Source organism: Oryza sativa, chromosome 6 (genome assembly GCF_034140825.1).
Source record: "Oryza sativa Japonica Group chromosome 6, ASM3414082v1".
Lineage (NCBI taxonomy): Eukaryota > Viridiplantae > Streptophyta > Magnoliopsida > Poales > Poaceae > Oryza > Oryza sativa.
This window is the reverse complement of record NC_089040.1, coordinates 31,921,402-31,948,476: the sequence shown is the minus strand read 5'-3', so window position 1 is coordinate 31,948,476 and position 27,075 is coordinate 31,921,402. Positions and strand designations below refer to the sequence as shown.

At 41.9% G+C, this 27,075-nt stretch overlaps 2 protein-coding genes across 4 annotated transcripts; one reads left to right on the top strand and one right to left on the bottom strand.

The window, feature by feature from the left end:
• Positions 1–320: 320 nt before the first annotated feature.
• LOC4342138 (protein argonaute 1D-like) lies at positions 321–8,724 on the bottom strand. 2 transcript variants are annotated; one of them, NM_001402967.1, is made up of 23 exons: positions 8,509–8,724; positions 6,291–6,923; positions 5,984–6,192; positions 5,744–5,893; positions 5,512–5,645; positions 4,938–5,047; positions 4,577–4,683; positions 4,318–4,456; positions 4,078–4,194; positions 3,874–3,981; positions 3,607–3,678; positions 3,248–3,370; positions 2,951–3,116; positions 2,734–2,855; positions 2,517–2,654; positions 2,295–2,437; positions 2,138–2,200; positions 1,729–1,792; positions 1,526–1,661; positions 1,348–1,421; positions 1,165–1,259; positions 1,039–1,070; positions 321–926 (listed from the first exon to the last, which is right to left on the bottom strand). In NM_001402967.1, the coding sequence occupies exons 2-23, from the start codon at positions 6,900–6,902 to the stop codon at positions 724–726; spliced, it is 3,117 nt and encodes a 1,038-aa protein (NP_001389896.1). In that variant the 5' UTR covers positions 6,903–6,923; positions 8,509–8,724; the 3' UTR covers positions 321–723. The 2 variants fall into 2 exon arrangements, with proteins under 2 accessions (NP_001389896.1, XP_066167290.1); XM_066311193.1 differs by having other exon boundaries at positions 434–926; positions 6,291–6,995; positions 8,509–8,641.
• A 13,115-nt stretch (positions 8,725–21,839) lies between these two features.
• Positions 21,840–25,828, top strand: LOC4342137 (phytoene synthase 2, chloroplastic). 2 transcript variants are annotated; one of them, XM_015787028.3, is made up of 7 exons: positions 21,840–22,248; positions 22,388–22,878; positions 22,988–23,038; positions 23,867–24,039; positions 24,637–24,872; positions 24,977–25,169; positions 25,283–25,771. In XM_015787028.3, the coding sequence occupies exons 2-7, from the start codon at positions 22,443–22,445 to the stop codon at positions 25,454–25,456; spliced, it is 1,263 nt and encodes a 420-aa protein (XP_015642514.1). In that variant the 5' UTR covers positions 21,840–22,248; positions 22,388–22,442; the 3' UTR covers positions 25,457–25,771. The 2 variants fall into 2 exon arrangements, with proteins under 2 accessions (XP_015642514.1, NP_001389894.1); NM_001402965.1 differs by having other exon boundaries at positions 21,873–22,099; positions 25,283–25,828.
• Positions 25,829–27,075: the final 1,247 nt, after the last annotated feature.

Below are 27,075 nucleotides of genomic sequence, written 5' to 3'. Positions count from 1 at the left end.
TATATTTGACCGTCTTGTTAAAAACTTTTGTAAAATATATAAAACTATATGTATACATATAAGTATATTTAACAATGAATCAAATGATAGGAAAAGAATTAATAATTACTTAATTTTTTTTAAATAAGATGAACGGTCAAATATATTTTAAAATTTTAAAAAATCAACGGTGTATAATATTTAGAAACGGAGAATTACAAACTTATAGAGCATACACACTTCATTATCACAAGCACACAACAGGCGTTTGTGGGTATCTTGACTACCTGTACACATTGCAAACTGTTTTTTTATGTCATCTGCAGGGCTATCTGAACTGAACCCCAACCGAACCGTTATTTAAGAAAAAGTTCATAACAAAGACATCCAATTCACTTAACTAGCAAAAAAAATGGAAATAGAAACCAGGAAAGAACCATTTCGAAAATCCAAATGCAAACAAGACAATTGACCATTTTGAAATGATGAAACAGGTCCATACGAATTAGAGTACAAATAGAGCCAGGGGAAGCCCAGCTTTTATGAAATAGTGGGATAGAGTCTACAGATAATGTGAAATAGAATGGTGTGTCCCAGAAACACACAACATGATAGCATGTGGCTTCAGAAGTCTTGCATACTTCTTATTTGAGGCTTCCCATGATGAACAACTAAGTGCAATCAAATGGGAGGCAATTTAAAGGCTAACTGATAGTAGTAGCCAAGCGAAGCAGTAGTAGAATTCTAACAGTAGAACATGACATTCTTGACGCTGTCCTTGAGTGCAGGAAGGGGCCTGACGGCTCCACCACCTGCAGCACGAGTGCTGCGCGATGTAGACGAACCTCCTCCACGACCACTCGCCATTGAACCACTGTCCGAGCTATCTGACTCCATGTAGAAACGGGCTCTGAACGCCGCCAGATGAGCATAGTATGCTGGTGGAACTGCAACAGCAAAATTGGTTGTTAATTCAGCCACCACAAATCTCTTACTCCCAACATATTTATTTATTAACTAATTATGCATGGAAAAGATTTCGCAGCAACTGTCACTTACCAATAGATACGGATCGTGTGCACCTCGCATAACTGCACAACAAGTGATTGCAAGTTAAGAGAGAGAGAGACTGTTCCTCGTTCAAGCCCCTGAGAACAACTGATCATGGGGTAAAGAAAAACTTACGTGTAACAGAGGTTGTTGGTGAGGGTCTGCAACGCATCAGCTGTGAAGTTGTTTTCATCCCACAGGACGTGGTAATGAGCGGGACGGCTTGTGCCCTACGGAGAGATGGGAGTTCATCATTTCAATTCTCAACTTGTGTATATTATGATGATAGATGGTAGAATGTCTCTCATTGTTGTTTACCTTGATTCCAGCATGGCTGCACAAGAAGAAGTCAAACTCCGTAGGATGGCAAATCTTGGAGTCAACAACAGTACCTGCAATGCAAATGAAGAATCAACGACAACTCCATAAACAGCGACACTAGCAAACCCGAAGCTATAGCCAACCTGCATAATAACGACAGAAGAACAATACTCACCAGGCAATATGTTCCCACTCCTGTCGACTGAATTCTGATCATTGTGGTTGTGTGCAAATAATCTCGTGTGGTGGCGCTTCTGAACCACAATGAAAGTCACCTGCGGTTGGTAATTTGCTTCGAGTGATGCACAAGCCTGAGAGGGAGCAAGACACAAAGATTAAGAGAAGTCATAAAGTCTGAAAAATAGGGGAAAGTTTTACCTTTCGGATTGCATCAAGCTCATGCAATAGAACCTGGTAAAATTGCCCTTCACTAACACCATCCCTGTGAAAAGGCAAAACTTCAGCTTTATACTTAAGTGTACTGATGCGGCTTTTCTAATCAAACTCAACCCTAAACTCCATGATAAAAATCAACCAGAAAACAAACATGGCCTTCAGCTCAAGTTTTCTGCATAGGGAAATTAACTTGTTTTGATTTCATGGCTCCAGTGAGCCTCAAATAATAAAATGTCAAGAATCATATTGGCTCAGTCAAGCATCAAAGACTGCTGAGATTCAACAACCTACTACCGCCAAGGATTTCCAGTAGTCAGCCTGAAACCGCTAAGTATTTGAAGAATCAGCTTGGCTCAGACAAGCTTGAGTGGTAATTTATGCAAGAACATACCTATAGAATATTATCCGTTGAGGCTTTTGACCAGTTGATCTTTTGAAGGATATAAGAAGTTCCCTGAAAATGTGGACATCACCAATTAATACTTTGTGCTAAAAAGAAATAGAAGGACACAGAGAGGAGAGATGTTGAGTGTGGCATGGGCATATACCTGACCATTCCACCGCAGATGGGCCCTCTATGAGGATCATGCGTGATGTTATACAGATCATCTATTAACTCTTGTCTGTGAGATTGAGCAGAAACTAAACCAGCATACTTTGTCACTTCAGGCCAATCTTGGGAGGCCACAACCTGCAGGGCAACATACATTTGTTCGCAGATTTTGACAAGAATGGTCACTAAATATAAAGCATTAGCTTGTTCAACTTACAGCAGCAATGGATGGGCTGCTATCTTCGCCAGGGTGAGGATGGGTGACATCAGCACCGAATATAATAGTAGGCCTGTCAGTTACCAACGGAATGCGTCTCGACACTGCATCAACCAGTACAGTGTTCCTTCCCCCAACCTATAAGATAAAATTTATGTTACACAAAACCTGAAGGAATCCATACAAAGATGAGTAGAGATATCACTAGACCACCAACCTTCACATTTATCTTCAGAGCAAGATTTGCTAGGATTTGTTTGTTCATTTTAAACACTTGCTTTGTGCAACAGCACTGGGAAACCAATCCAAGGTCAATTTCGCATATACGCTTCAAATCACCTGATACCAACAGAGTCAGCATTTGACTTGAATTTTGAGCACAATAGGACATAAATCAATACAAGTTAACCATTCAGAGTTGCAAATTTATATACCATAAAGAGAACCATTGTTATCAGGAAGCAGTCCGATAAGTAAATCGAGCTCCTTGTGCTGTGGCCCAAGTATGTTCATTGCATCATGGAACCTGGCTTTCAGAGCTCGTTCCACTTGATCAGGACGTGCATACATAGATGGAAGAACAGGCTCCAAAGCAAAGTCCTACAATTGCTTGTAAAACAGTTACTACTGTACACAAGTAAATGTCTAAATGATGTAAAATTGAATGCACTATATAGATGCTTCTGTATGTCAATGGGCAAATGCATCTGGAAGCATTAAGGGATACTTGCCATTCCTGAGGCCTGGCACATGCGGGCCAGTTCACGACAAAATCCACTAGCAACACTCTCTTGCACATTTCGAGCAAAATTGACACATATCCAGCTCCTGACTCTACCACCATTTACCATTTTCTGGATAGCGAGAAATGAAAATGATAAGGTTTGAGATAAAACAGGAACACCTATTTGATTAACCAAACTTAAGAAACAAAATATAATAGCTAGGACTAGAGTAAGCACAATCAACATTGCCATATGAGTGTCATAAAGTATGTGCAATGCAGACAAAGTTCAAAAGCTGTAAAAAAAACTGAACATAATGATTTGTAAAAACTAGCCACTACTTATGCATTAAGTATTATCACTACCTTGTTCATCATATTCCACTGACCAACTCTAGGCAAGCAATCCTTCTCTCTGCCAGTCTCATTATACTTGAGCTGCATGAACAAATAGGAGGATTGCGAGGTTAAAAATGTTAAAAGGAGTTTGAAGCGATGTTAATCATCCAATTTTTTTATGTGCCTTCTCATTTGACCATTGAAGCTATGCTTCATCCATCCAGAAAAGGGTGACAACATGATAAAAATGAACTTGAAAAACCATTGTTTCTACATGAATTGGTTTCCACCTACCCGAGGGGCAGGTAAAATCCGTGCCTCAACCAAGGCCAGACGCTCGCTGATCTTAATGCCAAACTCCTTTGCATAAGGATCTTCATGGTAGGAGTTGTGATTCACCATCTGCATACACACAAAAGAAAATGTTTTTTTATGTAAGCATGTGAACTTACACGTACAATGGTAGAGCGTCATAATTCTATGCAAGGTGTGACATACCTGAATTATGTCACGCTCCCTATCGTGTGGGCGCTGACATGTCTCCTCTAAAAGAGCCCTTATCTGATTCTGGTTCAGTCTCTTGGAGTACCTCTGTCCTTCCACTATTTTGCAGACCTGAATAAGCATAAAAGTTAAGTATGCACCCCCCCCCTTCCAAAAAAAAAATAGAATTGAAAATTTTGGCAGGACAAGTTAAACAAGGAAACAGAACAATATCATAGAGCTTTGCTAGCTAACCTCCATTGGTAGGTAATTTGGACGCTGCTGATTGCCAACTTGCAGACAAGGAAGATAGGTATGCTGGATCGCAAATCCATATGTCTCTTGAAAATATTGTACAACAGATTTCACTGTGCCTCCTTGATCAACAGGAAAACTGTGGCAAAATGAACATTAATTTCAGGAAGACAATAATAGTGGCATAGGATTGCCATCTACTAGTGACTTAAAAGGCAAATAGCATTTGTTATGAACAAAAAGAGAGAGAGATCAATACGTCAGTTCCCGAGTTGCCTGAGATGTCAAACCAGATATCCGATACTTCCGGCGCATGTTGCCACGGTGAGTAACTCCTACCTTCACTCCTCTTAAGGCCTTCTTGATCTAGGGTGTTGCATAATAACATAAAATTCGTTATTTAATTAGTTGACAAAAATGATATACAAATAAGCTAGACATATGATTCAAAAACATAAGACAAAACAAAGCCGTTGAAACTAAAGATTAATCATTGGGAACAGATGCAATAATTATCTGTATATCTTCTGTATTACAACAAATATACTGAGTTCATTTGAGGAATAGCTCTTCCAATGAAATAAAAGGTAAAGATGAGTAAAACAGGATCACCAGCATACCTTGACACGCTCAGCATCTGATAAGGGCCTCGAGCGGATGTCAGTATTTAAAAGCTGTATGACAAAATCTATGACTGGTAACGGCTCAAAGAAAGCAGTTGCCGACATATCTGAAAAGGCAGGAAAAGAAAAGAAGATATAAATTGAGGGCAAAATGTTCAAAAAGTAAGAGTACTAATATACAAAGGCATCTCTGTTTAAAGTTCAAGATTGATATTTATGAGTTAACATGTAAATTTTATGTACATGAGATCCTTCATGACATGATCATAAGCCTGGGGAAAAAAATCAAAGCTAAGTTTTTCAAATTCAGAAATGTGCAGCAAACATGGCATTGGTGATAGGATAAAAAAAATTGGACAGACCAGTTGGCCTCAGCCTGATGTTTTAAGGCAAAGGATTTATGAAAACCAGGCTACTTTATTGCTGGTTCCATGAGTCTTCAATGTTTTTTTTTTGACTGGGGTCTTCAATGTATTATTACATACAAACATAAATGCACATATGCACAAGATCATACCCATATTCATGATTCATGAGAAAGATCATGCGACAGAAACAGAGAGAGTTTTACCAATATTCAGTGACAAGCCCATTTGAGTAGGACGAATGCTCTGATAAAACCCACGCCAGGTTTCTAGTCCCTCACCGAGGGATCGTCTCCTCCCCAGGTCAGGAGAGAAGAAGGATCGACCAAAGGGTGCATATCTGTAAGAAAAATGGGATTGGAAGGATGACTCAATAGTTTGGATTGATTCTCCTATTATCTGAATATACATTCTACGTAATGTTTCAAAGAAATCTACCTTGCTGTTGGCAACTCTCGCAAGACAATATCAAGAACTTGCAAGGCCTCCTGGGGAGCCTCTGCCTGCCTTCCAGCTAGAAATTGCTCAAGACGGTGAAGATCAGCTCTTGCAGCAAACTTAATCACCACGTTATATGTTTTCTGACGCCTAGATCATAGAAAGAAGAGTCAGAATATACAAGATGATTTGCCCTGGTACTAGAATATCATGGTGATCAAAAAAGGAATAGGGGCACACCTCTCCGAACCAGAACCATCATCTTCCTCAAGCAAAGAGATGCGAAATTCTTTTGAAGTAAACGGCAATGGACCGGCCGTGTAAAGGCTCTTCCTACCATCATAGGCTGGAAGACGTCCTCCCAAGTATGACATCTTGTGCAGTCTCACCAACTCTTCCATCACAGCACGGCTCCGAATTCGTGATGTAAGCTCCGGGGTGATTGAAACCTGTCAAAGATGAACCACAAGGTGGCAAATAAAAACTGAGAGATTGAAAAACATGTAGGAGGAGCAAGGAGGAATGTGGCATGGAAAAACAAACGCACGTCATACTGATGAAGATCCTTGTCTGGCAGTTGAGCAAAGAAGTGATTCGCCTTCACTAAACATCTGGTTCCAATACTCCCACTTCCAGGGCGGTGAGGAAATTTAAATGATTTGGTGGACACAGGAACATGTTGGACAATCTCTTCCTGGCTCTCACTTAATTGGTACTGCACAGACAAGTCCTGAAGCTGCTCTGTGACCTCAAGAGCAAGAGACCGTGGTGATGATGCCTCCGGAGAGGCTGCTTCTGGTGAGGAGACATTGGCAGGAGGCTCATGTGGAGCATCCATTGCTTGGAGCAGCTCGGGAGCTATGGCAGACGGACCATAATAGTGCTGTGGTCTCACACTGCTGTTGTAGGGCTGTTGATGGCCCAAATGCTCAGCAGCAGCAGTAGCAGGACGCCATTGCTGCACCACCATTGCGCCGCGAGGTTGAGGAGCAGCACCATGGTAGTAGCCTGCTCCTCCACGGCCACCATGTCCTTGTGGGTGGTATTGCTGTGCCTGTGGGTAGTAGCTGCCACGGCCACGGCCACCTCCTCCTCTCCCACCACCACGAGGCTCACAGTCCTCACCAAACCCAGGCAGTCTTGGTCTCCTTGATCCCATTCAGTCGACCAACTCAATCAACTGCCACAAAGGAGAGTTAAGTTGACTTCTTACCATAATCCAGACAACTTCATATTCACAAAATCTATACAGCTGCAGTCCAGACATTATACAGGTTGTTGGTAAATTACAAAGGCAAGCTAACGAGGTCAATATCAAATACTACTTGTTTATTACTCCAGTGTTTAGGTTCAACACGGTGTTGTTTGTAAGAATATATACCATCTATCTAGACTTAGCTCGGATAGCATCGGAGAATATATATGCTTCGGACGCACGGAGCATGAACTAATTAATCAGGAATAGAAACAATTTACAGAGGAACTAACAGGATGGTAAAGGTAAACAAATTAAAACAGGAGTTGAAGAAGTGGAGAACACGACAGTAGGCTCACCATAAAGCACACACCCACCAAATGGCTTAAAACCAGAGAGAGAAAGAAGCAAACCTAACAAACTGATCGAGCTTTTTTTAAGATCAAACAAGAGAGTTCTGCATATTGAACTAGCCAAATTAAACACTCAAGTACATTCAGTTTTACCAATGGCTCAAACATGTGAAGAGATCGAAGAACACTGTTATGTTGGGAAAATAGAGTATATAAGAAAAGTAAGAACCAGATAAGGCAGGGCTTTTAAACGCCGAAGATCACGTCTTTCATAGAAAAAACAATAAAAATGTGGAACATTTCCGCATATCAATGCGTTTTACCACTAGGGTATTAGCAGGGATAGAACAAGGGAGCGTATCCCATGCACATAGGCACTCGCGTATACACACCGTGTACACCAACTAAAAATTATCATAAAAAATTCTAGAAAAATTCATTCATGTACTTTTAATAGTATTACATCTACGTGCAAAATTGCATCTTCAAATTCATTCTACATAGAGAATAACAAAAAAGATAAAATTCTGACAAAATTGCAACCTTAAAACTGTCAGATTTTTTGTTACGGCTAAAATATAATGAATTTGATGTTAAGATTTTAACCCTAGGTGTAATACAATTGAAAGTATGTGTATGATTTTTTCTAGATTTTTTGGTGACATTTTTTAGTTGATGTGCACGTGTCTACACGTGAGGTCCTGTGTGCATAGATATGTTTATGTTGCCATAGAATAAAGGATAACGGAAGAACAGGAACATCCTGAAAACTGAACACTGCGCATAGAAGGGAAAGGCCCAACCTTTTCCCAACAAAACAACTCACAAACCGGGATATTTTTAGGTAGTCTCACAGACGTCGATTAAAAAGAAAAATCGCAGCATGTAAGTAAAGAAAGATAGCATCAACTCAAAAGAAGAAAGCAAAGAAAGAAGAAAATAAACAGAAAGAGGCGCATTTCATATGCAAGTCGGTGTTGCAAATCAACTCGAACACATTACATTGTTGGACGATAAGCAAACAGAAAGGGAGAAGCGAAGGAATCAGTAATCAAAGCACAAGAAACTCGAGATATTTTTCTTGTTTGAAAGTAAGGGAAGTCGAGAAAGAAGTTGCAGGATAGCGGGAAACCAACTGAAGGAAAGAAATGAAGAAAGAGAAAACAGATCGAAGCATCTTGGATGGTAGGAGGGAGGAGCTAAGAACTGGCGATCACCTTGGGCAGACGGAGAGATTCAGCTCACATCCAGACGAACCTCGCTGGGCGGAAGATGAAGAAGAGTGGGAGGGTGATGTACTAGTACTAGTAGAAGGAGATGAGGGAAAACGCCAAGAAGAAGAAGAAGAAGAGAGGAGAGAGCTTTACGCTCCCACTACCAGTAATGCAGTGCTCCTGTTTCTACTCTCTGCCCTGCTTACCTCTGCTTCTACCACTATCTAATATACTACCACTCCTACTTAACAAGATTATTTACAGTAGTAATTTCATTTCTGGTTGGTTGCCTGCTTGCTGAGATATTTTATGTTAATATATGCATACAGTATTGACATAAAATATCTGCATAGGGCGAGTTTAGATTGGGGTGTAAAGTTTTATCGTGTCACGTCGGGTATTATATAGGGTGTCGTATGAGGTGTTCAGACACTAATATAAAAACTAATTACAGAATCCATTAGTAAACCGCGAGACGAATTTATTAAACCTAATTAATCCGTTATTACAACATGTTTACTATAGCAACACATTATCAAATCATGGAGCAATTAGACTTAAAAGATTCGTCTTGCAAATTAGTCACAAACTGTACAGATAGTTATTTTTTAATATGTATTTAATACTTCATCGAGGTGTTTAAACGTTCAATGTGACAGGGTGTAAAATTTTATGGTGGGATATAAACACACATAGATGTTTAGACTGACAATATTATGCTTTGTAACCCAATCAGAGTCAGCATGCTTAGGCACTAATAAAAAAATAAATTACAAATTCCGCATGTATACTGCGAATCAAATTTATTAAGTCTAATTAATTCGTCATTAGTAAATGTTTACTGTAGCACCACATTATCAAATCATTAAGTAATTAGGCTTAAAAGATTCGTTTCCTAATTTATACTCAATCTATGTAATTAGCTTTTTATCTATATTTAATATTTTATACATGTATCAAACATAGGATGGTAACTAAACTGGACCTTGGTTGTGTGTCCATGGCCATGCTGCCTGGGATACAACTATAACTACTCCCAGCCATTTCATTTCAGGCAAAGCTTTTGATTTTAGTGGTCTGTACGGTAATACTTCTAGTACAAGAGAAAAGAGGATAGGTTTGCTTAACCCCGAAGGCCGAGTGAGGAATTATTAAAGCCAACAACAACACAACAGTGCAGTTTACAACAGTACGAGTGGTCCACAGTGGAGTACTACGCTCTATATAGTGAGCAGTGGGCCCTTTCGAGTAGGACCCACACAAGATCTCTCTTCTTCAATACTTCAACACAAGTAGAAGTATACTCGTAGTAGTAGTAATTTTTTAAGGGCATGTTTAAGATCTGTAATTTTTTTCACCCTATCACATCGGAAATTTAAACACCTACATAAAGTATTAAATATAGGATAAAAAATAACTAATTGTAATTGATTTGTGGGACGAATCTTTTAAACCTAATTGCTACATGATTTGACAATGTTGCGCTGCATTGCAGTTTACAGGCGGAATCTATAATTTATTTTGTTATTAGGGGGTGTTTGGATCCAGGGACTAAACTTTAGTCCCTATCACATCGGATGTTTGACACTAATTTGAAGTATTAAACATAGACTACTTACAAAACTAATTGAATAAATGAGAGCTAATATGTGAGACGATTTTTTTAAGCCTAATTAATCCATAGGCTAATCATGGATTAATTAAGCTCAATAGAATCGTCTCGCGAATTAGTCCAGGGTTATAGAATGGGTTTTGTTATTAGTCCACGTTTAATACTTCTAATTAGTGTCTAACATCCGATATGATAGGGACTAAATATTTCTAGCCCCATCCAACCAGCCCCTTAAACTACGTTAAATACTTCAAATACATGTCCGTATATCCGATGTGACACGACAAAAAAAAATTTAAGCTCTGAATCTAAACACAGCTTGAGTGATCGAGTGCTAAGGTTTTTACTGCCTCACAATTAATGATGGATGTGATGATCATCTTCATTAGTATTATGCGCCAGTATCACAATTAACTCATCCGGATTCAGGAGGAGGGGAACGATCATTTTGATAAGCGGGGCTTTGGCTTTGGCTTTGGCTTTGCAAGTGATAAGTGAGCCAAACAATTGCAGTAAGCAATGGCATCCATCCATCAGCTTGGCATTGGCACTTTGGCAGTGGCAGTGGCAGGAAACACATGCATGATAGGAGGATCGTCCTTTGTTTTGCTTTTGTACGATAGGAGGATCTTTTCGGTTTCAAGGCATCCATCATCCAATCCTTTGGCATTTAAACCCTACGACGATTCTCAGTACTATTCCTTTTCAACTTTAGTGTACAACTTTTTTTTTCTTCTCCTCTGACCAATCGACCCTCCTTCCTTCCTTCCCTCCTTCCCTCCCAACTCGCTATTAATAATAGAACAAGTTTGTTATTGCAGAACAAGAAAGCTATCGATACATGATTAATAGAGTACAGCATTTGCATTACGTAGGGTAGGATTGGATTGTACTACCAGATAAATGTCCTGCTAATTGTGCTCATACTGCTATTAATTAGAGTACCGGATCGATCACTCCTTTCAAGCGAGGAGTGATCAGCATAGGCATAGCAGCATGGATTCCAGTAAAGTTTGCTTTGCTCACTGATCATGAATTGGCTTGGGCGGCTATAAAGTTAGTTAGGCGGCGTCACCAGTGCACTAATACGATCAATATGAATATGAAAAATGCTAGAATGATTTATACTGTAAATCGGAGGGAGTAGTATATACACTTCTGCACCATGTTTTAGTATTTAGTACTACTAGTATATACTCCAAGAAATTGTATCAGTACACGTACGTTACTACTTTATCTTGCATGACGTCAGGATCGAGATCAAAACTACGCGCTCGGCGCCGTGCGGCAAATCAAACTTGAAAGCTTGTTGGATGGATCATTGCACATTTTAGTAAGTTAGTTGGAGCAGCTTTTGTTTTCACTTTAAAGTAAAACGTTGTCTAGTTGGTGCTTGGATGAATGGATCTTCATGTTTCAGACATGTCATTTGTTACTCATGCATTATCTTAATCCATCTAAACCTTTATCTTAAGCAAACCAACCAAGCACCGGTACTTCATGGTATGGCAAAGCTGGCAGCATATTAGTTCTGTCCAAATTTTTATTTCTAACTTAATTTTAGAGTTGTTTTTTTTTCTCATCATACTCTACTTTCCAGCATTAGCTTTTAATGTAGGTTGGAGAAAGACCCAGGGATTTGTTATGCCCACAAACTTGAAACAAAATTAGGAAAAAAAATCCACTTTAACTCTCTTAAATATAGGCCAGATCTTACCCTACTAAAATCAGATATAATGACTCTTTTAACTATTAAAAGTAATAAAAATGACTTCTAAAATAATATTAAGGGGATATTGGTTAACATTGCCGTCAGTCCAATCATCATAGGAATTGAAAAATAGAGAGGGGGCATATGCCATCCCACCTCTCTCTCTCTACTTTCTTCCCTATCCCCTCCTCTCTAGGGATGCAAACGGGTTTGTCCGCGAATCCGTTTATAGGTAAAATTAGTGGGTAACCCACGGGTTTAACTCACTAGGGTTACAAGCGGGCTTATCAGCAAATCCGCTTATAGGCAAAATTAGTGGGTAACCCGCGGGTTTGACTCACTGGTTACCTATTAACTTAACCTATAAATGAGTTCATAAATTGACCCACTTGCATCTCTAGATGCGATAAACCGGATCACGACACAAAAATCCATTAGTTATCATCTATTTAACCTATAAGTAAATTCGTGTATCGGTCCTGCTTGCATCCCTCCTCTCTTCCCCAATATTTCCTCAACATCGTAGCAGTGCAATGCACATACCAGCGACGGAAGCAGCAGCATAGAATGCTCTCGTGGCCTGATAGGCGATAGTGGAGGCAATCCAAACTGCTGCCTCCAAGCATCATTCACTCATTCCTCATCACACGAGAGTCATCGTCCTGGTCAGTAGCGCTCGATCTCCATGCCCTGCTCCACGGATCCTCCTCCTAGCCGCAAGCATCCTTCTTCACCTTCGATGGCGTCCTTCGTTCCTCTTCCTTGCAACTGTCGGACTGTCCTTCGAAACGGTATATTTAGCGTCGCAACCTTTCTGGAGGCGTCATTCTTTTTTAGTGTCTCTGCTTTGTAGTGTCGTTGTACTTGTAGGCTCAGCGATGATCGGTTCGGTACTTGACTCCTTTCTCAGTAGTATGTGTTTGTGTGGTTGGTGGTCTGTCAAGCTTTTCGGATTGTGCACTATAGTGCATGTTTCTCGACAACCAACTATCAATAAAAACATACTTGTAACTTTTTTCTTCTATCTTAATATCATTTGGATGACCTTTCTTCGGTCATCCGAAAACAAACCACAACAGCATACGTCAATGAGAAACATGGCCCTTTTCTAGTTTTCAACTGCCCCAGCAGCTAGATCCTCATATGTCCGGTTCCCTTTTTTACTCCTAGGGACTGTATTTTTCTCCCGCTATATTTAATGGATAGGCATAGTCTCGTGTTGTTTTCCTTTAAAATTTTTTTGGCATTGATCTGATGTGGGGATAATCATCGATTTTTGGGCCACGTTTGTGGCTTTGTGCATAGATCGTGAAACACAGCTGCCCATGGGCCTACTTGGGCTGCATTTGAAACCATATCCATGCAATTCTTCTTCTGACTTTGGTGACTCGTTCGCTATGAACTGCGGAGCCAAGTCCGTATCTTATTTGTTTACACTTTACTAGAAAAGGTATCTATGCGTTACAAAACATTAAATAACTCTAAAAATACATTTTGTTTCATAATCTATGCTCGTGCGTTGAAACGAGAAAAACTAAAGTACATCAGACATTAAATAACTTTAAAACGATTTTTTAAGGAAAAAATACGAATTACCCCCCAAACCATCGTGGTCGACCGAGTTACCCCCTAAACCATAAAACCGAACATTCTTCACCCCCAACTATGCAAACCGGATAATTACCCCCCCCCCCCCGCCTCAATCCGCGATGGTTTAATCTTATGTGGCAGTCCAGTCAGCAAATCTTTTAATAAAAAAATCGGTGGGCCCCACCTGTCAGTTCCCCACCCCTCTCTACCTCTCTCTCTCTTCTCCCTCCCTCACCGGATCTCACCGGCACGGGCTACGGTGTAACACCCTGAAAATTCGACCGACAAAATCAAAACTCTAAAAATACGGATTTTCAAAAACTTTTTAAACTAATTACATCATGCCGATCTTATTCGTCTATTTTATCTGGATTTGATCTCGAAGATTATTAATCGTGAGTAAAGAATAGTTAATTAGGAATAAACTTTAAAAACAAATTGGTAAAATAAATACAAATTAAAATAAAGATTAGGTGGGGATAGAAATAAATAAAATGTTATCGCGACCATATTTGGATCAATTAAATTTAAATACGATGGAATAAGAATTAACCCTAATTAAAACTCAAATAAATTATATAAAAATAAAATATGAGTAATATTAATCTAGGGTGAATTCATTAGTTAAGATAACACAAATATTGAGTAAAATGCATATATGCAAAATTAGGAATTGTGGAATCAAATTTATATGGAAAATACACTAAAATCGGGTTAATTAGAAAACAGCACTATTCATTGCCCCCTAGGTGTTAGATCGCGTTCCCTAGCCCTAGCCCCTCCTCTGCCGCGTTGCCCTCGCGCCCCGCTCGCCGCGCGCCGCTCCGCCTCCCCTCTGCCGTCGCCGTCGCCATCACCGCGCGTGCCGCCGCCGCCTGCCGCCGCGCCGACGTCGCCGAGCCACCCCGAGCCCGCGCCGACATCGCCACCCCTAGGCCGCGTGTGCTGCCGAGCCGTCGTCGTCATCGCCTCGCGCCCCGTGCCGCGCCGCTCCCCCGAGCCCCGTGCCGCCGCTGCTACCGCGCCGCGCCGCCCGTTCCATCGCCTCGCCGCCTGTCGCCGTCGCCATCTCATCGCCGCTGCCGCGCCGTCGCCGTCGCGTTCCGCCTCGCGCCGCGCCGCTGCCGCCTGCCGCGCCCCGCGCCGCGCCGTTGCCGCCTGCCGCGCCGCGCGCCGTCGCCATCGCCGTCGCATCGCCGCGCGCCGTCGCCATCGCACGCGCGTCGCCGTCGCTGTCGCGTCGCCATGCGCCCCGCGCCGCGCCGCGCGCCGCCGCTGCCGCTCGCCCGTCGCGTCGCTCCCGCCACGCAGCCGTCGCGGCGCCTCGCGCCGCGCGCCCCCACCTCACGCCTTGCGCCGCCGTCGCGTCTCCCCTCTCCCCATTATCTCTTCCCCTCTCCTATATAAACCCCACTATTCCCACTCTTTCCCTCCATCCTCACCCCCTCTCCTCTACCCACTCCACCACGCCGCCGCCTCCACGCCGCCGCGTCGTCGCATAGAGCCGCCGCGCCGCGCCGCGCCTTGGCCGTGCCGTGTTCCCCGCCGCCATCGCAGTCGCCGTGCGCCGCCGCCGTCGCAGCCACCGTGCGCCGCCGCCATTGCCGTTGCCGCCGGTAAGCCGTGCCGCCGCCGCCTTTTTCCTTTCCTCAGCCGGTCGCGGTAGGCAGGAGAGAAGAGAAGGGAAGAAAGAAAGGAGCCGGGAGGAGAGAAGAGAAGGAAAAAAGAAAGAGAAAGAGAGGGAGAGAAAAAGGAGAGAAAAAGAAAGAGAGGGAGAGAAAAGAGAGAAAAAGAAAAAAGAGGAGAGAAAAAGAGGGAAAATAGAAAAGAAGAAAAGGAGAAAATAGAAGGGAAATTGGGGGAGAAATTAGGAGGATTTAGGAAATAAAAATGGTCGGGGTTAATCATAGATTATTTTTAGAAATTCCTCGAGCGTAATAGTATTTCGGTCGAAATCCCGAGTTAATTATAAAAATATGTTTCTTGATCAGATTAGATTAAAATTGGTAGTAATTTAGATATAATTAATAACTAAACAATTAGATGAATTCTTATAGATTATTATAGATTATTTTTGGTAATCTTCATAAGTCATCGGTTCACGGTAGAAATTCGGATTTAATTACTAGGAATCTTAGCCGTGTATTATATTTAATCGTTTAGTCATAGACTAAATTAAACTGTATAATATTTCTAGGATTTCGTCCGATATTTAGCTCGTAATAGAAATTTCTAACCTATTATATGGATATAATGCTCGGGAAGAGTAAATTAAAAACTTATGACAACAAAATATTTATACCTGCAAAATAGTTTAAGCCGAAATTGGGTTTGCCGTAGTTCGCAGATAGTAAAGTTAATAAAAAGGAATCGACTTTCACATTCGACTTTCATTTGGATTTTTATTTGAATTCTAACCGAATTCAAATCAATTTTTGCACGTAACTATAGAGCCCGAGGGAGTTGCGGATCCAAGCGAAGGCCAAGACCCGCAAGACTCTGAGCAAGGCAAGTCATCACTATTCCTTGAACATGTTGATCCCAATTGCGAAATTGTTTTGTTTACAAATAAAATTGCATGCAATGATGAACATCCTACTTGTGATTATGCCATGCCTTGATTATTGTTTACCCTTAAATCTTTGTAACCATGTTTACGTATGAGTCCCTAGTCAATTATGACAATTGCTTAGAAATGCTATTCTAGAATCATGCATACTCATATTTATCAAATGCTATATGCTTGGGCAATTACCTTCGGGAAGGTAATTGAGATGCGGCATGTGGAGACATGAGCGCCACATTGCCATGATGTTGATGACATGATTTGTGAAAGGAGAAATAAAATTAAAACAACTGTTTTCGACTGGGGCAGACGGAGGATTTGGGTGGTATCTGGAACAGGCTAGTACCGTCCCCAGTCAATTAAGGACCGAGCCATGAAGTTAAGCATGAAACGACCCCCGTACAACCGTACTTCTCGAATGGGTATAGACCTAGCGGATTAGATAGCCGAGCGGAGGCAATATTCCTGCATAGATGGTTCACCTCTGAGTGAGGCAGGTGCGCTACGATGGGACAGCCGTTGAGGTAGGGCCAAGAGGCGTGCCCTACATCGGTGTTGCCATTGGTAGGACTGCCATGAGTGTGTGAGAGAGAGAACTTAACTTGAACCATAATTTAATATGCGTGTGAGACTTCTCTTTCCCCGGGAGCGCCAGAACTCCTCTCACTGCTAGAAACATGGACACCTAGAGTGCATGAGGATTTAAGTTCATGGAGCGGGTACTGCCAATGCGAGGTTATCGAAAAGCTTTGCCGTGACGCGTCTCATGTGTTGGGACGAGGCTCATGTGTTGGGCAGTCGCGGAGTGCGGGTAAAGTGTACATCCACTGCAGTGTGAGTAAACCAAATCTATTCGAATAGCCGTGCTCGCAGTTATTGAGCACCGGGACATGTATTACACTTGGCTAGACTCTAAAATTCTTTAACTTGTGTGGGATGGGATATCGCATGACAATTTTTATGCTGATGGAGCCACTTCCTGAGAGGCGGGAATGTGGACGTCCTCAGAAAACCATAACGACTCAATGGCGGGAAGCTATCCTTGGGATCACAATGGATGGTGGACAGAACCGTCATTGTTTAATATGAACATTGGTATTAAAACTTGAACAGTCTATGCTAGGTCTTAGGCTTGTGAAAAGAATTACAAAACTTGCTTTGTGCAAAAGAACCATGGCCATCCTTTGAATTCCTCTGTCATGTGCATCATTGCTGTGATGGCTTGCTGAGTACGGTTGGTACTCACCCTTGTAAATATAAAATTAATCAGAAGCGGGAGATGAAGCCTCGGAGGATCCCTATGCCTACTACCAGGAGGGAGATGAAGACGATGGTGCTCAGTAGGTCTTAGTACGGTCGTTGCCTGTGGCAATGGCATGCCGCTGCCTGAATTCCGCTGCCTTATCTATTTCTGCTTTTGGATGTATTCCGGACCGCTCGGTCCGATGATTTAAGACTATGCCTGCGGGCTTATGATGTAATAATTCGTATTAGACACTCGTGTATGTGCACTTGGTATTTCAGCTATGAATTCGTGTGTACCAGACTACTTGATCCAGGGAAATGGTACTGTTTACACGATTGATTCCTGTTATAAAAACGGGGGTCTACATACGGTGGCACCGAGGATGGCAGCGGTAGAGGCGGAGGTTGCTCGGGCGCTAGCGGCGCGGAAGGGCAGGCGGCGGACGGCTGACGACGGCGCGCGGAGGTGGGCACGCCTGGCTGGGCGGGCGGCGGACGGCGGCGCGTGGGGGTGGGTGTGCCTGGCTGGGAGAGGCGAGCGCGGCGGGCGGCTAAAAGGTTGCGTGGGCACGACGTTGAGGCGGGAGGCGCGAGGGGGCGGGCGGTGGACGACGGCGCTGACCGGTTCTTCCTCTCGTCTCGTGCCGCCGCCCGCCGCCCGCTCCTCCGGGTCGCCTCCGCCGCGATCCTTGCCCTGCTCACCATCGCGGCCGCGTTCCTTCCCACGGGCCACGCGCGCCGACCGCTGGCCCTCCCCCGTGCGCCGCTACCTGTCTTTGCCTCCGCCTTTGCTGCCGGCCACACGAGCGACCTCCGTCTCAACCACCGGCGCCCGAGCGACCTTCGCCTCCGCCGCCAACCGTCCGCCTGCCCCCACGACGCTGCCCACCTCCCCGCCCCTGCGCGCTGCCCTGTGTGAGATAGAGAAGACAAAGGAGAGAGAGAAAGAGGGGAAGAGGTGTATGACTAATGGGTCCCACATTTTTTTAATAAATAAAATGCTGACTGGATTGCCACGCGTACGTTACGTAGGATAAAATCGCTCTGGATTGGGTCGAGGGGGGTAATTCGTCCGTTTTTAAAAGTTCAGGGTGAGCAATGTCTAGTTTTCGGGTTAAGAGGGTAATTCGGTCGATTGCGATAGTTTAGGGGGCAATTCTACCCCAACCCCCCCCCCCCTTTATAATCTATGCGGAAGACTGTGGTAAAAACTTATACACATTAATTATATACATGACAGGCGCAATATTTGTTACATAGATTAAATAGAAGATACTTTGTGTTGTTTTTAAACACTACATACGGATACGGTGTATATGAGTTTGATAACTTTCCTCCGTTTGATTTAGATTATAAAGTAGATCATCTACTGGATTATAGAGATAAGTTAAACATTTCAAAAATTCGATGAACAATATGAGAAAAACAGAGCCTCTTATGCATTAGTACAATATCATATTAACCGCTTCCTGATTAGACCATTATATCGTTTACTTCAATCCTACATCAAATCTTATCCACGCTACTGTATAAACCCAAGTACATATCTCCTCTGTAAAAAAAAATATAAACAAAGAAAAGAGGTGCTGCTAGCCGTGCTGAGGAGATAGAACTAGAGAAGAGCTGCAGGGTCGGACGAAATGCGCGAAGTAGAGGTTTTCTTAGCGACAGACGAAATAATATATGAATACATAATCATTTTTAATTTTTATAATATATATACTCCCTCCTTTTTTAATAGATACTGTTGACTTTTGAGCACATGTTTTGATTATTCGTCTTATTAAAAAAATATGCAAATGTATAAGATATAAATCATACTTAAAGTACTTCGAGTGATAAAACAATTCACAACAAAATGAATTATAATTACGTAATTTTTTAATAAGACAAATGATCAAACGAGCGACAAAAAGTCAACGGCGTTATCTATTAAAAAAACGGAGATAGAATATAGGTAAGGTAAATTTATTATTAAAGCATTCTTGCTTGGTAGTATTTTTATAGTTGGTATGTGGAGTAAAAAGAAGGAAACAATAATATTGCCATGCTAGATTAATGAAACAGATTGTACATAAAGGCAAGACAAGAGGAGAAGACACAGCTCACCTGTGCTATGTAGCCGTAGAAGTGCAGATGCAGTCGGAGGAGGATATTCGCTGTGTCTTTCTCCTCTCATCTCAAGTGGTTCGGTTTCCATTTTGACCGAGCCATCCATTTGCTGAATAAATGAATGGTGACGGCTGATGCCACTTCCCTCTCCTGTCTGCAACTCATCTGTCACAGTTTCAGCGAAAGCGAGTAAAATGCAAGGAGCAAGATATAAACAAGAGTAGACATTTTTTACAGTATATACAAGATTCATAACCGCATTTTCCCCATATCTATATATACAGTCGTCGATAAATTCTACAGGTACGTTCAAATAGAACGAGAAGAAGGAGCAGAACAGTATATATACGCGTACGGTAGGAAGAGGGTATGCACGTCAAAAGAAGATTGAAGAAGAGGAATGCATTGCAGGCAGAGTGCAGTGCAGTCTCCATCGCATGTATATTCAGATGCAATGTATTCCGGCGGCTTGCTAAGGCTAGTCCACGCTAGTATATATGATGAACTGAACTTGTTCTATTGACGTGCACTGCAACAGTGCAAGTACTCTAATAAGCTTTAGCTACCACTGCTACTACTAGTCAGCAAATCAAAGAGTCTTCCAAAAAAAAAAAAGGGTCAGCAAATCAAAGGGAAACACAAACGCCAAGTCCTACACGTCTTGAGTTGCTGCACGCTGTTTTTCCTCGCCTTCTTTGCTCCACCACACAATGCTGCTACTGCTAGTCCTGTTTCTGGTGCACCCAGCCACCCCTGCCCACACCTATAGAAAACCATGCATGTCTTACATGATCATGATAACTTTAAACGATGTATTTTTTATAAAAAAAATTCTATCTACAAAAATTTTCTATAGGAAAGTTGCTTTGAAAAATCATATTAATCTATTTTTAAAATTTAAAATAGTTAATACTCAATTAATCATGCACTAATGGCTCACTTCGTTTTGTGTATCTTTCTAATCTTCTCAATCCCCTTCTCCCCAAAGTCAGTCTTACATGATTGAGAGAGAAGAGTGACATTATGCAACACACTAGTCTTGCTCAGTAGTAGGCTCATACTGGCAGGTGGCACCGTTCCATATCCTGCAAAATTATACTCCCTCCATTTTTTAATAGATGACGCCGTTGACTTTTTCTCGCATGTTTGACCATTCGTCTTATTCAAAAATTTTATGCAAATGTATAAGATATAAATCACACTTAAAGTACTATGAGTGATAAAAAAACTCATAAGAAAATAAATTATAATTACATAAATTTTTTGAATGAGACGAATGGTCAAACATGTGAGAAAAAAATCAACGGCATCATCTATTTAAAAAACGGAGGTAGTATATATACTACTTATGTCACAAAATAACTTCAATTTTATACATAATTCTCTGGAGTATTTCAGAAAATACCCTAAAAAACAAACTACGTACTCCCTCCGTCCTATAAAAAACCAACCTAATACTAAATATGACACATCCTAATATTATAAATTTAGACATACCTCTATCCAGATTCATTGCACTAGAATATATCACATCTAGTAATAGATTCGTTTTTTTTTTGGAACGGAAGGAGTATGAGTTATGACCAGTAAGCAGCACTGACTCTCTCAACGATAAACTCAACAGTATGTAACTGAAGGGATCAGTACTTGAGATGAAAAAGAAACAAGGACAGAGTAGTAAAATCAGGCTACCATCCATTTAGGGCATGTTTGGAGCAGAGTATAAAACATGTGAATAACACAGGAAACAAAACTTAGGAATTTGTTTGTATTGAAAAACACAGCAAATTAATGTGTATGAACAAAAGTAATAACAAAACACCTGAATCATTTTTCTCGTATCATGTCCCTTGTGATCTTTATTACTTCTACTTCGATTCCACTGGTATAAACAGATTTTCGTTTTTGACATTGGTATGGTATTCAGATAGAATACAGCTTCAATAATTAATTTATATTGTACTAATATGTTTGTAAAGAACTTGGTCCAAAAAAAATGTGTTTGTAAAAACATAACGAACATATAATACTTTTCAAGGTAAATCTATGCATATGTATTGTATGCATCTAACATTAATATTTTAGTATAAATAAAAATGTGATGTATGTATTATTATAAAACCTGCAATTTGAAAAAAAAGAGAGAGAGAGAGATACCCAAAACAAAAAAAGAAAACTAGTGAAAAATGCTACAACTAAAAGAAGACTTTTCCTTAGGCCACTATAGAAGGTTTTCTATCACCTGTCCTCCTTGGTCCAACTATGTCGAGAATCGATGAAGAGCGGGCCCAGCGTCACCAAACGGGTGTATGGTGTGTATTCTTCTCCTCCAAAGTTGCAATCTTGCCTCTGTGTGTGTGGTACTGTAGCGGTGCTCTTTCTTTGGTGGGTGCCACGTAGGAGAAACCCAGCAGGAGTCATTTCCAAGTGTCACCAGTGAGAGGGCAGGAGGGCATGTGAGTTGGCGATAACCCTATCCTCCTCCTGTCCTGGCCCTTGTCTTCTCCACGTCTCTCCCTCCCTCCCTCTCTAGAGCCTATAGCCATAGCTCATCATCCACCCTCTCTTCCTTCCTTCCTTCCTTCCTTCCACACAGACCAGACCAGGCATCCCGACACTACACGCAGACTCTCGACTTTGTCACTAGCATCATTGCTTGATGATCGATGCTGAGCTGCAACCAAGCACCAGCATATCCTTTCCTTCATTCCTTCCTGGTGCTGGTAGAAGAAGAACAAGCTAGCTAGAGTGATAAGAGGTAATTGTTTCCTCCAACTCATTCCAACCTTGCCTTTTGCCTGCCAAACTCCTCATCCTCTGCCACTGCATACCATACGTGTGCGCGCCTGAATGCCTGCCTGCCTGCCTGATACTGATACATACACACAGCACACACGCCCCGCTATTGTAAGTGCGGCCACCACTAGCTGTGTTTCTGCTCTCTGTGTTTATCACCAAATTAAAGCAACGACACTCACTTGGTCTGTTTCTTTTTAAAATATTATTTCTCCTCCTCACCTCACACATACCTGCATATTATTTGCAGCTAGCTACCTTGCAGATCGATCTCCGGCCAGCGATTGATCCCATCCAGTATAATAATGGCGGCCATCACGCTCCTACGTTCAGCGTCTCTTCCGGGCCTCTCCGACGCCCTCGCCCGGGACGCTGCTGCCGTCCAACATGTCTGCTCCTCCTACCTGCCCAACAACAAGGAGAAGAAGAGGAGGTGGATCCTCTGCTCGCTCAAGTACGCCTGCCTTGGCGTCGACCCTGCCCCGGGCGAGATTGCCCGGACCTCGCCGGTGTACTCCAGCCTCACCGTCACCCCTGCTGGAGAGGCCGTCATCTCCTCGGAGCAGAAGGTGTACGACGTCGTCCTCAAGCAGGCAGCATTGCTCAAACGCCACCTGCGCCCACAACCACACACCATTCCCATCGTTCCCAAGGACCTGGACCTGCCAAGAAACGGCCTCAAGCAGGCCTATCATCGCTGCGGAGAGATCTGCGAGGAGTATGCCAAGACCTTTTACCTTGGTATGTAGTATGTCTATCTTCTTAATTTTCACCCCTGCCTTGCAGCGTGCCATCCATTTTTTCTTGCCATGCATCATATCATGGAATTCATGCTGCTTTCTCATGGCAGGAACTATGCTCATGACGGAGGACCGACGGCGCGCCATATGGGCCATCTATGGTACTTCAACAATCACCATGTCTTGCTCCACTGTTCCATTGCTTCCCTAACTATGTATCAGTAAATATTAAAAGCGGAGGTAATTTAATTTTTTAATTCAAATCATCAGATATCCCCTCACGTTTAATATGAGTTGAAGGTCACTATATAGTACTCCCTCCGTTTCAAAATGTTTGACACCATTGACTTTTTAATACATGTTTGACCATTCGTCTTATTCAAAAAAATTTGTGAAATATGTAAAACTATATCTGTATATGAAAGTATATTTAACAATGAATCAAATGATATGAAAAGAATAAATAATTACTTATATTTTTTGAATAAGACGAATGGTCAAACACGTACTAAAAAGTCAACGGTGTCAAGTATTTTGAAACGAATGGAGTATTGAATAGTAACCTACTGTTTGAGTTGAAGGTTGCTGTACTACTTACTATTTAACAGCGACTAGCAAGACACAAATTGGTCAAGTTTTGATGTAATGGTCAGAATTAGGTTATTGATGGGAGTTATAACAGACAGAAACTTTGTCGTCAGACTTCACTTGCATGCGATGCATCTGTAGATACAAAGTCAATGAAGAATAAAGTACTAATAGTACTAGTGCATTTCTTTTAAAACCACTATCTATGCAAGCATCACAATTGGACTTGTAGTAGGCTAAATGGCTCCAACTGTTTCAAGACATGTGAAAAAGGTTGAGAGAACATGTTCTCTGAGATGCCAAATGAATATGAATCCGTACTACTAACAATTTCAAACTTTTAAATGAGCTAGTTCAGGCATGAATTTTGAAATCTGATGTATACCTTTTTTTTTTTGCAGTGTGGTGTAGGAGGACAGATGAGCTTGTAGATGGACCAAATGCCTCGCACATCACACCGTCAGCCCTGGACCGGTGGGAGAAGAGGCTTGATGATCTCTTCACCGGACGCCCCTACGACATGCTTGATGCTGCACTTTCTGATACCATCTCCAAGTTTCCTATAGATATTCAGGTAACTAGCTGGTATATGCATATAGCGAAAATCCAAATGATGTAATACTGCTAGACTATATTGGTTGCTAATCCCTATGGATTCCCTGCACATCGCAATTCTAGTGCAAGAAGAATAGACCTACTAAGTTGACGACCAAATAGTTGATCGGTCAACAATATCATATGACTTGTCAGCCATTAGTCTCTGATGCCACTGTTAACTTTTCACACAATTTATTGGGCTTAGTCCAGGACTCCATGTGGCCACAATGCACAGTATTAGTCTAGGAAAAAGATCAATCCAAGGACAGATATGGTAGGACTTTTCAGAACAGACAACTGATAGAGCACAGCCCATCAAGTAGAATACTAAGGGGAAGGCCATAATTCCTATGCAATTCTATGGAGTTGTTAACCTGAATTAAGCAGGTTCTATACAGAATAAAAGAACTTGCTCATTATCTATGATGACAAAAAAGGAAGGAAAAGTTCCACTGAGAATTTTACTGAACACATGAAAACCCACAATTGGAAACTTATCATCTGTCCTTTGAGTTTTTACAGACCACATGGTGTATAATAATATGACTAATCAAATGCAATGCACGTATGCCAGCCTTTCAGGGACATGATAGAAGGGATGCGGTCAGACCTCAGAAAGACTAGATACAAGAACTTCGACGAGCTCTACATGTACTGCTACTATGTTGCTGGAACTGTGGGGCTAATGAGTGTTCCTGTGATGGGTATTGCACCCGAGTCGAAGGCAACAACTGAAAGTGTGTACAGTGCTGCTTTGGCTCTCGGCATTGCAAACCAGCTCACAAATATACTCCGTGACGTTGGAGAGGAGTAAGTGTCAATACAGTGGTTTTCACTAATGGTCATAAGCTGTAGAACAGAATGTCGGCATATATATAGTTCACTGATCCTAATACTTCATTTTATTTTCACAGCGCGAGAAGAGGGAGGATATATTTACCACAAGATGAACTTGCAGAGGCAGGGCTCTCTGATGAGGACATCTTCAATGGCGTTGTGACTAACAAATGGAGAAGCTTCATGAAGAGACAGATCAAGAGAGCTAGGATGTTTTTTGAGGAGGCAGAGAGAGGGGTGACCGAGCTCAGCCAGGCAAGCCGGTGGCCGGTAAGAAGAGTCACTTGATTCTCAAGGAAACATAAAGCAGATTATTATTGTCGGTGCTTCTATGCCATGGTGTCAAAAGGAAAATAAAATATCATTGCATTGCCCCGTTGCAGGTCTGGGCGTCTCTGTTGTTATACCGGCAAATCCTTGACGAGATAGAAGCAAACGATTACAACAACTTCACAAAGAGGGCGTACGTTGGGAAGGCGAAGAAATTGCTAGCGCTTCCAGTTGCATATGGTAGATCATTGCTGATGCCCTACTCACTGAGAAATAGCCAGAAGTAGGAGGCGGGAAGAGGAGATAAAGGGAAGATGATGAGCAGGTTAGGCTTAGATAGGAAAAATCAGACAGCATCTGCCTTCCGATTAATGTTGAGGAAATTATATTATTGTGTGTATCATACATAGCATGTATAGGGAAAATGCTGCAGGCAGGCAGGCAGGCTAGGTGATGGTTGAATATTTCCTTCACATCATGTATGTATATCCTTCCTTGATGCTACAGCACATATGTATGTATGACTCTGAAGAAAGAGCAACCTGTATAGTAGCTAACCGGCTATGGCCTATGTATGGGCCGCAGAGGTGAGCAAACAAAAATCATCATCCATGGATTGATTGATTGATTGATTGATACAGTACTACTAAAGCAAGCATACATACATTATCCAGGGAAAATGCAGAATGAGTAACAAACTTGAGAGAGAGAGAGAGAGAGAGAGAGAGCAAAGCAAGTACTCCATGAGCGAACAAGTCAGTTGGTCGGTTGACGAAGGAGATTGCAGGAGGACCTCACCTCACCATGTGGAGTCCGTGGGGCGGCGCACGCTGTGGCCTGGACATCACTGGCCGGCAGGGGATTATTGGGGTTGGGGCCATTCCTTCACACGACCGGAAGAGGAGGGCCAGCCGCCGCCGCCGCCGGCGGCGGTGGCAGGAGTGGAGTCTGGAGGGTGCGGAGAGTTCATGGCTGTTGAAGTTGGGCTTTTTTTAGTTTGGGCCCAATATAAGCTGTAGCATGAATTCCCGCGCTTTATGGGTTTGGGCGGGATTCCCTTCTCCGTGTCTTCATTTGCCAAAAAGCTAGCACTAGTACTATAGCTAAGGTGGTGTTCTTTTGGTGGTGTTTGAGTTCCTATTTGGATCAGGGATTGAAGTTTTAGTACATGTCATATCATGTCATATCGGATGTTTGGATATTAATTATAACTATCAAACGTAGATTATTGACAAAACTCATTCCATAACCCTGGACTAATTCGCGAGACGAATGTATTAAGCCTAATTAATTCATGATTAGCCCATGTATTGCTACAGTAAACGTAGTCTAATTATAGATTAATTAGGCTTAAAAAATTTGTCTCGCAAATTAGCTCTCATTTATGCAATTAGTTTTGTATTTAGTCTATGTTTAATACTTTGGATTAGCGTCCAAATATCTGATGTGACAGGGACTTAAAGTTTAGTCCCTGGATCCAAACACCACTTGAATCTTCTGAAGATAAAAATTAAGTGTTTCACATAAAACAATGTGGTAATAACATGTGATTAATTGAGTTTTACTCCCTCCGTCCCCAAAAAAGGCAACCTCGTATTTGATGTGACATTTTCTAGTACAACGAATCTGGAAAGGAAATGCCACCTCCAATACTAGGTTGTCTTTTTTTGGATGGAGGGAGTAATTATTACAAACTTGAAAAATGGATTAATCTGATATTTTAGAACAACTTTCATATAAAAATTTTCACACGAAACGCATCGTTTAGCAGTTTGAAATGCGTGTCACGAAAATCCAAAACTTTATCCACTACTTGTAGTGGAAACGAACATGACCTTTCTCCTAAAGACGAAGATTAAGTTTTTTTACGCAAAAAAGACTAGTTCTACCTACGAACCTGGACACG